A 12768-nucleotide genomic window follows, 5' to 3' on the forward strand; every position below is an offset into this window, starting at 1 on the left:
AGACACGTCAGACGGCTTGAAATCCCGACAGAAACGTGGTTCGTGGCCCTCTGAGAACTCTCAGACTGTTCAGTGTTTCTCAGGGTCACAGGTGGGTTTAACACCCACCAGTTCATGTTGTAATGGTCTCCCTCCGATGAGGTGAAAATGAGCTTCTAAAATTCGTTCTGAGCTTTTTTTTTAAAAAAAAATCTTTGCCACCTTGACTTTATGTATATGTTGGTTTGTGACCCTCAGTGCATGAAGCTTATGCCCATGGTTCTGAGGTAACATTTTCCTGATTTCCACCATTATGGGTCAATAATAATACATCTTTAGCTCCAACTGTGTGAACACATAACTAAAAAAAAAAAAAAAAAAACCTCGTTAAATGTTCTCTATTCCTTGGCTTAACCTTCCAAATTCTAGAATTTAAAAAGTCACGTACACTATATGTATATAAATATTTTTATATATCTACTATAAATATAGATCTGAAATATACTTTCTGTATATTTGCTGCTATACCCACTCCCTCCACATATCGAAAGAAAACTCAAAGAATTAAAAGATCAGTATTTATAACATCACTCCACGGGAGGATTATGTATTTAACAGTCATAATATACCTTTATGCGAACACAAACCTACATGCAGGATAGTGATTAGAACTCGAGTTAACTCGATTAACATTAAATAAACGCCAGACAAGGAAGTGAAAAATATACATGATACCCTTTTTATTTTTAGCTCAACTGTTAAAAAGCCAATTATCTACCTGTGAACGTACGCCACACATTGTACTTTGAGGACTCTTCATAGTCAGAAGTGTGAAAGGGTCTGCCTCCAAACTGTCATTGCTTCTATGATATTGCTATTAAAACAGAAGCCTGAAAGACCTAATTCCCAGATCTGTGTGATCAAGGAAAACCTGGGCACGAGTTGGCTGAAGACTGTCTTGCGGAGTCCTCCGTGCTCCCCGAGTGGGAGGGTCACAGTGGAGGGACGAATAAGGGCAGAGATGCGTCCCGCTTCCACTCGCTGGGAGCTGGCGCGGGCCACTCCGCGGTGGTGCGGCAGCCCTGTCCGGACTCCACCGCGCCTCGCAGGGGCTCCGACACCAACCCAAGGTAAGCTGCTCAGCTCTACCACTGGCCGTTTTGCTTGATGTCGCCCACACTAGCCCGGTCTCTGTCATGTGCTGTGTTTCTGGTCATTTGCCTGCATCTGCTTTTTAAGAAAATGTCAAAAACGGTAGTGCACATGTGCACATATTTCAGGGGTAAATTTGCCCACCTGCAGTTACGCATTCCCACGCTCCAGCCGAGGGGACCGAGTGCATTTGGCCAGATCAGGCCACTTTGATACGCTACCTATAATGTGGTTCGTGTTTGTGCGTCCAGGTCAAGCGGGCTCGCGCGTTCCACTTTAGTTCTCGGTGGGTTTTCTGGGTGGGTTTGGGAAAGCAGAAGTGTGAGCGATGCTAATGCGGGTGGAACGGACACTCAAGGAGAATCCACAGAGCAAGCTACGAATTCTGCCGGGCTGTGGTCTGGGGCTGGGATGCAGTGCCAGGAGAGGCGAAAGCCAGGACGCGCAAGCTAGGACGCCCGAGTCCTCCATGGAGTTACCCACTTCGACCTCCCAAGGGGGTTTCTGAGCCAGTCTTGGGCTGACAGGGGCGAGAATCCGGGACTGGTCCCCGAGTACCCGGCCCTGTGCCTTCTTCTACCCGCAGAGTGCGCAGCGCGTCCGGCCGGAGCGCAGCCGCCATCCCCGCCGTCCTCACTGCCACGGCCGCCACCGCGGGGACGTCAGGGTCCCAGCGCAAGGGGACGCCGCCCCGCCTCCGCCCGCGGCCCTCGGCTCTGCGGGAATCCGGCCGGCGCCGCAGCCACCGCGACCGGGAGGAGGGAGGCGGCGCGCACGGTCCGGGAGAAGTTTGTTGGCCCGGAACCAAGCGCGCCACCGCGCAAGCCAGCTCCTTTGAAGCAGGCGGGCGATGAAGCTTAACCTTACCCCAGCTAGGTCGTGGAGGGCTCTGGAGCCAGTCGAGTGGATGCGCAGGTTCCCCACTGCATGGGAGGTAGTGGGGGAACGCATGGTGGGTCTCGGGGGGCAGTAGACTCCGCAGTAGAAAGAATCGGACCCAGATGCTGAAAATGTGTACTTTTAATAGAACCATCCAGGAACTGCGACAGTGGGTGATGTGAGACCTAGCTCGAGGCTGGGAAATGGAAGGGTAACAGAAATAAATTGTGCTGCCTCCTCCCACCCCATCGCCAATTCAGAGACTACTTACTTCCAGCCTCTCCTAGGAGAGGAGGTAGAGGCGCTTTAGAGGAATTGACATCTGCCCACTCCCCACCGCCAAGAAGGGGAGTTAATGAAAGCAACAGTCCTGCACAAACCAAGGCCTACGGCTGTTCTGTGAGAGGAGGGAGAGAAGTCTGGCTTGATAAGGGTTGCCTTTAGGTTCTCCCGAAAAGGCAAGCAAAGCTGCAGAACCCTTTCTAAGTAAAGAGCTCGCCACCAGGCTCCTGCAAAGGAGGAGGCGGGGTGTTTTCATGGTGCAAACTGTAATTTCCCAGTCCCCAGACAAACGGACGGGACAATATCTGAGCGGGAGAATTCTTCAGGGCACAAAAGAGGAGGTAGCTGACAGGGCTAGAGAACTCATTCTCCCTCCGGGAGGAAATGTTGGAAGTAGCTGCCAGGTGCTTCCACGTGGTTTAGATCAGAACGATTTCTGCGAGTGTTCAGAAACCTAAGCGAGGCGTCCTGAGAAAGGACATCTGTGACAATAGAGCAGGGAGAGCGGCTCCATATGGACAGGTAAGAGAAATGCCCAAGGGAAGGGAAGAAAGCCGTGCAATTATGTTGTTCACCTCAAATCCTTTCCAAACAGATGGGAGTCCATGGTATTCCTCAAAAATGGAAACTTTCCGTCTATTTTCCTGGTCCTGCAGTTTGATCTCTTTTGCAGAAATCTCAGTTCGTTTGTTTTCTGAGGCAGCAGAAATGGGCAGTGGGTTCTGAGTGCGCGATTCTAGAGACAGGAACCAGAGGAGAGCGACTAATAGCATCTTAAGTGGAAATCCAAATGACGAATGAAAAGCAAGCAGGGATACAAAGAAGTGGGGCAGCAGATATATTAATACATAGCCTTGTGGAGGGATACTGCGGGCTGGGAAGTCGAATGAATGGGCTGAGTTCAATAACGCCAGCCAGGCAGGCCTTGTCGAGAGCTTGCATCCAAAGAGGCAGAGAACAGATAGGCTTAGCAGAGGAGAGCAAGCAGGAGAGACAAAAGGAACGGCATGTATGAAGGCTTAAAGGTGTCGAGCGGGAGCATTCATGTGCCCGGTAAGACAGATAGCAAAGTTGATGTGGAGTCTAGGATGAGGAGAGATAGCAAGAAGACTGGAATGGGGAGGCTGAGGAGCAGGGGTCGCTGGATGCTGTTGTGTAAACCAACAGCAAGACACCCGGGTGAGGAGGCTGCACACTGAATTTAACAGAAAGACAGTAATGGCAGACCAACAGACCAACGAGAAGGCTGTGTCGGCCAGCCGCAGTTGCTGAGATCTGGGGTATCTGGGAAGCTATGGCAGACAGCTGTCATTGCGAGCAGCGTGTCAACAAAGCAGATGCACTGTCAAGAAGGGAGACAAGCCCTTAGGTGTGTGCACATAGAATCTGAGGGTGGATATCTTCCGGGAAGTGAGCACTATTTCTGAAATGAAAGGATAAATTTATAGAACTTTGAAGTATTTAGGCGAATTGGTCAGTAGTACAAATACGCGCAGTCAAGGAGTGTGTTTTTTGTGATGCCAAAGACCCACTTCAATACTGTTATTATTTTTGAATCTCACAAAGTTAAATTCATCAAGCCAACTTTTTGCAATTTTTATACTTCCCTACAATTCCTTATTTCACATGTATCTCTCTACAAATATGAAGTAGGCCAGGTGTCACTATATTGGCTCATAATTCTCAATATCTGTTTTGTTTTCATCTACAAATTTGCCAGAGACTGTGTTCCTTTTGCCAGCTGGTCTCATAGCTGCCTACTGATGCTAGGTTTGCAGGGGATGAACGAATAAAATGCAACCATTTATTTTCCTTTAAGAGCGGAGACAATGCAAGCAAGTTATCACCGCATAGTAGAGACTGCTGATGCAGAGGAGAGGAGATCAGTGAGCTCAAAAGGCAGGGGCTAGCGAACTTTGCCTTGGATGGTGCTCACAGACCACACAGAAGATGGCTTTCCAACAGCAAGTTGAAGGCAGAATAAGAGTACCCAGGTGGTGAGAAGACTGGAAGAATGCTCCTGCAGGAAATAAGAAAATAATAAATAAATAAAGTATAAAAAGCACAAATAGCTTATTATGTACAAAACCCTTCTTTTGATCCCCAGTGCAAACCCTGAAAGCGTGGGCAGAAGCATGGTACTTGGGGTCCAGCTTCTAGTTTGATGGGGCAGTTTGGAAACCAGTAGATAGGCAGAGAGCTGGGGAGGCAAGGCTCCACTGTACCAGAGCCTTAAGTCCCTTGCTTCATAGTACACAATGAAATATCACTGAGGATGGAAAAGAGAGCCCTCATGGGTTTAGAGAAAGAATTCTTAGGCAGGACTTCCCACACGTTGCTGCAATCTGGCACTCGGCTGGTGTGCTAATCACTGGTGTGCAGCTATCCCAGAATACCTACAAAGCCTTGTTGGGAGAAAAGGAAGAAGTGATCAATTTTCAGCAGTTGGGAAATGGAAGTTGGGGAAACAAGAGTGGAGGAAAAGAGTCTTGTTGTAGCTGTTGCAACAACTAGAAAAGAGTCTAGCAGAATCTGTTTTAGCTTCCAGGACTAGAAATGGCACCAAAGTGAACAGACTTCTTTTGTGTGTGGAGAAAGTGTGCCTGGTTTCAAAAGACACACTTTACAGGGATATGACAGGCTTCTCTCCAGGTCTGAAGTGCATAGAGAGTGAAGAAGAAATTGAAAATGATTTAGAAACTTAGAGTGTTCCTACTTTGACAGTATTTGTAACAAAAGCATAAAGGTGAGATTTCTGTGCGGTTTTTAAGAGGGTAGAAACCTCGTTCAAGTTGTGGGAGGTTTCTGTGGACTGACTTTAATTTCATTAGTAAAAGAAATGATGAAATTATAAAATAACAACACATCTATTACAAAGCAATTGTGTTTGATTATTAGCTTAGGATTTTTAACTCTGATGACTTTTCTGCTGGCTTGTTTTTTCTCTTCATAAAAGTTAGATTCCCAAGATTGACAAGAGAACAGATGTGTGACACCTGTTGTTTTGCTTATTTACACAATGAGACTTTCCTGCTAGAGTTGCATACAGACATACGGGAGGATAGTCAAGAGAGTTTGATTTAAAAATTAGGCATCTACCCTACTTACTTTTCTCTCGTGGACCACAGTGACACCAAGCACTTATTTACTTATTGTGGTTATTATGTGTATGTGTATTACATGAGTTTATGTCTATAACATTAAAAAGGTGCCCATATAGACCAGATGGCATCAGATTCCCTGGAACTGGATTTACAGCCATCAGTGAGCTGCCTGATGAGGGTGCTGGGACCAAACCTGGGTTCTCTCCAGAAGCAGCAAGTGCTGTTAACTAATGAGGCATCTCTTAGCCCTAACACCAGACTTTTATTTGACTCGTTGCTATATCTCCACCCAATTAATGGTACATAGTAGGGCTCTCATCATATCAATGAAATTAAGGAATAAAGTTTCCAGTTGATCCTTCCTGTGCTGTTCATATTTTCTGTGTACAAATATAGACTTTATGTTATAACACATACTATGGAATTTTTCAAAACTTGTCTTTCTTAAAAAATCCATTAGATTTTATAAAAGCTTTACAGATTTTGATAAGCGTACTAAGAATAAGAGATAGTATCCAAAACTTACCTGGCCAGCAAAGGGTGGAGGAGAATATTTGGGTTACAAGTAGTGATCAGCGCATCCAGACATCTTCTATGTTGTAGCTGTCATAGCAGTGAGAAGTAGGTTTCAGGCAGGGCTACCTGCAGGACTTCCGAGGTTTGTTTTAGAAGGTCCACTGTTGTCTATGTAGGCCTGTCAGTGCTGAGCACAAACACAAGTATGCCTTTACATGGTGTGGATCAGGATAGGAACTATCAATGTTCTGGTTGGGATCTTGACAGGGGATAAATGAATATTTCTGGGGAAGTGATGTGATATATAATGATCGGAGAGCCACACCCTGCACCTTGCTAGTACATGGACAAATTGTAGTAACAAAAACTTCTTGATCAAGCAAACCTGGACTTGAACCCAAGGCTTCCAGATGGATCATTCCACGAGCATTCATGCCTGTGGAATTACAAGACTTAGGGCCTAGGCAAGCGTGTCTCATCTTCCTCCTTCAATCATGTAGGTTCTGGGAGCAAACTCAGTTCCTGAAGCTTGACAGCAAGTGCCTTTATTGACTGAACCATCTTGCCAGCCCAAGATATTTGCTTGGGTAAAAAGAGAAAATGTGTGTTTTTAAATCAATGTTTCTAGTTTCTTTTATTTATTTATTTTTCAAATAGGCTGGGCCGTGGTGGCGTGGTGGCGTACACCTTTAATCCCAGCACTCGAGAGGCAGAGGCAGGTAAATCCCTGTTAGTTTGAGGCCAGCCTGGTCTATAAGAACTAACTAGTTCCAAGACAGCTAGAACTATTAAACAGGGAAACCCTGTTTCAAAAAGCCAAAAAAATTTTTCTTTTCAAATATTTAGGCATAAGTTACATAACCTTCTTACTCTGTACCCTGTAAATATTAGAGACAGGCATATATTTCTGAACTATGAATATTAAAATAAATGCTACACATAAAATATGTTTTATTTTAAAAAAATGAAACCACATAGAACAAATATTTTCTATACCCTTATTAAAAATGTATTGTATTGGCTTTGTACAGGATTTCCAGAAAACAATTCCAGGGTGTTAAGAAACTTCTGCCTCTGCATACATTGTCTTGTGGCTCTAGGTTAGTCACTGACCTGGGAAGACTTGGGACATCTGTCTTAGAGCTTAACTTCAGCCATGAAAGGCAAAGCACTAAATCGTGATAACATTGGATTGAGTTAATTTACAAAGCTATCTTGATAATCATCTTACTTAAACTTGAGGGTACATATAGAAAACTCCCACATTCTGATATGAGGGTTGTTGGTTAAAGCCAAGGATGAAGAAATCCAAGGAGGGAAACAGTGGTAAACTTAGGGCAGCAACCAACAGCCTAAACTCAGCCTGTGTCTGGGACAGAGACAGGGAGAAAAGAGCGAACAGACTCAGAAAGATATGGAAAAGTTATTTCCATGGCAATTTTATGGGTGGTCAACCCAGAAAATGCCTCCAGCATAACTTTAAAAAAAAGTCTAGAAAATACATGCTAGTGAAATAAGAAAGTGGATGATAGAAATGAAGTAACCAACTGGATAGAAGAGAGATAGGTAGGTGGATGGTTGGATGGATGCATGAATGCATGGATAGATGATAGATAAATAGACATACAGATAGATACAAAAATAGATGATAGATAGATAGATAGATAGATAGATAGATAGATAGATAGATAGATGATAGACAGACAGATGGTAGTAAGCAAGCAGACAGACAGATAGAAGAAGTCAAGTCCAAAACAGTGGATCTGTAGGGAGGTTAGAAGAGGTTCTGGGTAATGTGAAGTTAGGGAACCCAGTGAGTATTTACACAAGGATGAAGGCTTAACTATTGGATATTCAGAAAGGACTGAGTTAAAATGAGAAGTGAATGGATTCTTGTGTAAGTTCCTGCTAATCTCACTGAAAGATAGCGGTAGGAAGCTCAAGTACTCAAACGTTTGATCTACTAATCATACGGTCTTATACTTACAACACTCTGGATAAATAAGGTTAATGCTAAGTCTGTAATCCGCTGAGTGTCTCTGAAAAATTGTTGGGGGATGTCAAGATCTACTTGCGACTTTATCACTCTCTAGTTCTTTGTTGCTGTAACAGGAACCAAAGTTTTGATGAAAATGAATTTCTAAAACCATTTAACACTTCTCCTTTTCAGATACCAAATCAACCTGAGTGGAAAAGTTAAATGTAGCTGCAAATTAGACTAATTATTCTTTAGCAGATATAACAGCAGACATCTTCAGAGCACATAGTTCAATGTCAGTGATCCTAGCTTGCAGGTGAATGAATCAAAACTTAAGAATGTTCTATAACTTGCATACAATTAGGAGAACTCACGCAGGAAGTCATGATTTTAAGTACTATGTTACAGTGCTAATTGATCAATTGAGAGAAATCCCCCAGTTAAAACACAATCATAGATCTTCCTGACAATTGGATCAAAATTAGCTATATAGAATTTATTTGAACCAGAATACGTTGATTTAACAGTTGCTAACAGACAAGAAATAAAAGCTGTGATCAATTTGCAAGGTTGTGTGAGGATTAGGATATGTCTGTACTAGAATTCAAAATAAATAAGACATACAACCAGATGTTTGGTGTTTAGAACCACACATACAGTTTTAACATTGAAATTGCTGCCTCTGGCTATTCATCCAGAAACATCTAGAATCTTGAATTAATTTCAAAATGCTGAATTGAGTATTTGGCATGTGTATGTAGGCTATCAAAGATGGTGGGCTTACTGTTCAAGAGAATCTCTTGACAGAAGTTAGACATTTGTGTGATGAATTCTTTCATGATTGGCTCTTTATTAAAATGTAGAGAATGGCAAATAAGTGATTTATGCCTCTTGAATAGCTATTTCTAATAAAAGTGTATTTGTCAAATAAAATTGAGGGATCCAGTACATTTTACTTCCAAATTATTTCCATTTTTGCTTATTCACTACAGTAAAGTTAATTTAAACAATGCTAAATTTAGAAAAATTGTTATAGGTATCTAAATATATTTTATTTTATCTGTCACGGTTTTGTGTGTGTATGGATTTCTTGCATGCGTTTATTCTATGTCTGATGTCCATGGAAGCAAAAATAGGGCATCATATCAGCTGAACTGGAGTAACAAGTCAATCTGAGCTGCCTTGTGGGTGCTGGGACTCAAACCCAAGTCCTCTGGAAGAGTAGCCAGTGCTCTTAAGCACCGAGCAAAACCTCCTGGCCCTCTATGGATTTTGAATGCTGAAACTTTCATTGTAATACCTGTAGAGTGAGAATATAAATTCTTTTTTTTGTTTTTTTTTTAAAGATTTATTTATTTATTATGTATACAACATATGCCTTGATGTATGCCCACACGCCAGAGGAGGGCGCCAGACCTCAGTACAGATGGTTGTGAGCCACCACATGGTTGCTGGGAATCGAACTCAGGACCTCTGGAAGAGCAGCCAGTGCTCTTAACCGCTGAGCCATCTCTCCAGCCCGAGAATATAAATTCTTAAAGGCAGTGATGTCAACAGACTATTATAAAATGTCCACTTGGCATTTCATGTATCAGTTTCCCTTTAAACAGTATGAAGAATGCATTTGTGCAGTTGTAATTTTAGGAGTGGGATGTAATCCCATAACAAAATACTTCATGTAAAATATTATTATGTCAATTAATCCATAATATATAAATATACTATTCTCAAACAAATTATATATAAATATAATATTCTCAAACAAAATCATGAATGATGGAATTGTGTTTAAAAATTCTGAACCATGGTATTTTATACCAAATATGTAGGCAATAAATGAAAAAAATACAATAAGATATATATATAAAAGTGTATGTATTAAAGGATACAGTCAGTTGACTGAATGGAACCCTGTGAAATAAGAGAGAACATTTGTTAATTATAAGCTGATAAAGAGTCAAAAACTCAGAATATATGAAAGCACAACAACAGCTAATCATTAAAAAGAGAAAGTATGAGTGTCATTTCTCCACAGAAGTCATAAGAATGGCCATAATGTACACAAAACATGTTTAGCATTACGAATCCTTAGGAAAAGACAGATCAAAGCCATAACGAGTCATTAGTATAGCATAACTATACTGTTATAGTTGTAACATTAATAACTATTAGTATAGTATCAATCAAAAAGAAAGAAAACAAGGAGGGTAGCAGAGGATACGGAGAAAACAGTATCCTTCACTATTGGCCATGTGAATGGTGTGGGTGTTTTGGAAAAAAGGCATGGTGCTCCTTAGGAAACTAAAAGTTGGAGAACCACGTGATTCACCTAGCATTTTCATCTTTGAACATATACCTGTAGGAGGAGACCGATAGTTCGTCCCGGCCACCCAGAACTGAAATAATCACACAGAAACTGTAGTGATTAAATCACTGCATGTACCATTAGCTATAGCTTCTTAATGACTAACTCTTACATTAATTTAACCAATTTTTATTAATCTGTATATTGCCACGTGACATTGGCTTACCAGGAAAGATTTAGCATGTCTGACTCTGGTGGCTTCATGGCGTCTCTTTCCCCACCTTCCTTCTCCCAGCATTCTGCCTAGCTTTTTCCACCTGCCTAAGTTTTGTTCTATTCACAGGCCAAGGCACTTTCTTTATTCATTAACCAATGAAAGCAACCCATAGACAGCAGGACCTCTCACACCATATACCCAAGAGAATTGTAAGTGGGGGCACAGGTTGATGGCTGTACATCTTTGCTCAGAATGAGAGTTCAAAGCAGCCAATAGATGGAAACAAATGAATATCCACTGATAGATGATGAACAAAAATGGGCAGTGGGGAACACTGAAGTATCATCTAGCCCCAAACAAGAGAAATTCCTGACACACCTCTCAACACGAATGAGCTTTTAGGTCCTTATACTATTGGCCAGGAAAGCTCTTAGTCAGTTAATGCTTGATGCACATGCGTGAAGACCAGAGATCAGTTCCCAGAACTCTGAAAAACTGGATAGGGTGGTGTGTGCCTGTAAACCCAGTCATGGGGAAGAGAGCTCACTGACCAGTCAGCCTACTCTGAATGAAAGATCTTGTGTCACAAAGGAAGGCAGCTGGCTCCCAAGGAGTGACACCTGATACTTACTGATCTCCACTTTCCACACATACACATGTATATGTGCACCCATAAGCCCAAGACTGTAGGCACCTTTGTGGGTACACACAACACACACACACACACACACACACACACACACACAAACACCACTACCACCACCACCAAAGATATCACATTAAGTAAAACAAAGTCACCAGAAGGCAAAGTGGAATGATTGCAGAATCAACCATTATTCAGGTACCTACAGCAGTTCCACGTGTAGCAGGGAAAGTGGAATGATAACCGGGAATTGCGGACCATGAGATGGGAAGGTTTACTGAGCAGTCAAAGATACCCACTTCTGTGAACTGACAAGAGTTGCTGAGATGGATGGCTGTGGGGGTTGGAAAGCAGTGGCAATGACCTCAATTACACTGACATGCACACCTAGAAACGGTCAAAATACAAATTTTGCATTACAATATATTTTACCACAATTTTTAAAACAAAAAAAATCATTTGAGTGCTATGGCTTTACAACCGTTGAAAAGGTGAGAAAACTTAAGTGATGAGAACCTGTCTTCATTAGTAGTTAACTGACTAATTAACTAAGAAAGATCTAGAAACATTTCCTGAGCAGTCATAAAGATTAAAATATGTATCGAAACACTCAGTTGCATGATAGAGCATCATATGCCCTAATATAAAATTATGTGATATGTAGAAATCAATTGTTTTCTCTTTGCTGCTACGAATTTTGTGGCTGTGGTGGAGCAGAGTACAAAATCTCAACTTGAATGTTTCTGCCATTACAGATTCGTGGTCGTTAGTTCCCATGGTTTCACGGCACAATGAGGCACACTGGCTCTTGGAAACTGTGGACCTGGGTGGCAATGTTCCTGCTTCCTGCTTTCACTTGTGTGACGGTCAGGGACAAGTCAGGTATGTGGGTCACCTCTCTCCTTGAATGATAAATGTTATCTATAGTCCTTAAATCATTTAAAAAAATCCATCAAAGCAAATCTTGTTAAGATTGGAGAGGCTACAGATTAGATCTACTGATCCAGAAAAGAGAAATCATTGTTTTCTACCACTGACCTTCAGAAAGTGCCCATGGTGAACTTCCAGATTTTTTCAGATGCATCCTATCTTTTTCTGTAATTGGAACTTGTAAGTGTGATTATATGCTTGCATGTCTATATGATATTATCTCACATTTTAGCCTCTAAGAATTATTTGTTCAAGTTATAAGTCGAAAACCTCACCACTAATTAGGATTAACAAGGATGTGTCTGCCCTTAATTAAGAAAAAGTGAAAAACAGGCTCTGAAGTGTAAAAAGAAATAGAGTTTAATTATACGTCGGCTTTGCGGTGTCTCAGATGAGAGAAACAAAGGGTGTACAATCTTAACAGTATCCAAGAAATAGATAACATTTATTTTCAAGTGTAAATTTATGAATCTTCTCTTAAATACTCCCAAAGGTCTTTCCAGAAATTTGGAACACTCATTTTTATCACTGACTTTTAAAATTAATTGTGCCTATATAGATCATCAACCTTCATGTATTTCATGTTGCAAAGTTGAAGTGAATATATAAGGTCATTTGCTAAGGAAAGATCACGTGGGATGTACTCTGACAATAACCACAGACGGTGAGCTATCTTGAGATCTGCAGACTGAATCTTTCTGTGTATATTCTTCAGAATATTTCTTAATACTTTTGATGAATAGGACAACTTCCATCTCATAAAGGTCTTTTAGTTTATACACA

The 12768-nt window shown here is 41.7% G+C and overlaps 1 protein-coding gene across 1 annotated transcript in view; it reads left to right on the plus strand.

Annotated features, from left to right (window-relative positions):
- Window positions 1-1052: 1052 nt before the first annotated feature.
- Col19a1 (collagen type XIX alpha 1 chain) overlaps window positions 1053-12768 on the plus strand; it is a 306409-nt gene continuing 294693 nt past the window's right edge. Inside the window, exons 1-2 of the mRNA XM_050134778.1 lie at window positions 1053-1109; window positions 11811-11937. Of these exons, the coding sequence (XP_049990735.1) occupies window positions 11847-11937 (91 nt within the window). The 5' untranslated portion in view covers window positions 1053-1109; window positions 11811-11846. The remainder of the gene's footprint in view (window positions 1110-11810; window positions 11938-12768) is intronic.

The sequence above is a fragment of the Alexandromys fortis genome, unplaced genomic scaffold, assembly GCF_014885135.2.
Source record: "Alexandromys fortis isolate MF-2015 unplaced genomic scaffold, M_Fortis_MF-2015_v1.1 scaffold_20, whole genome shotgun sequence".
NCBI lineage: Eukaryota > Metazoa > Chordata > Mammalia > Rodentia > Cricetidae > Alexandromys > Alexandromys fortis.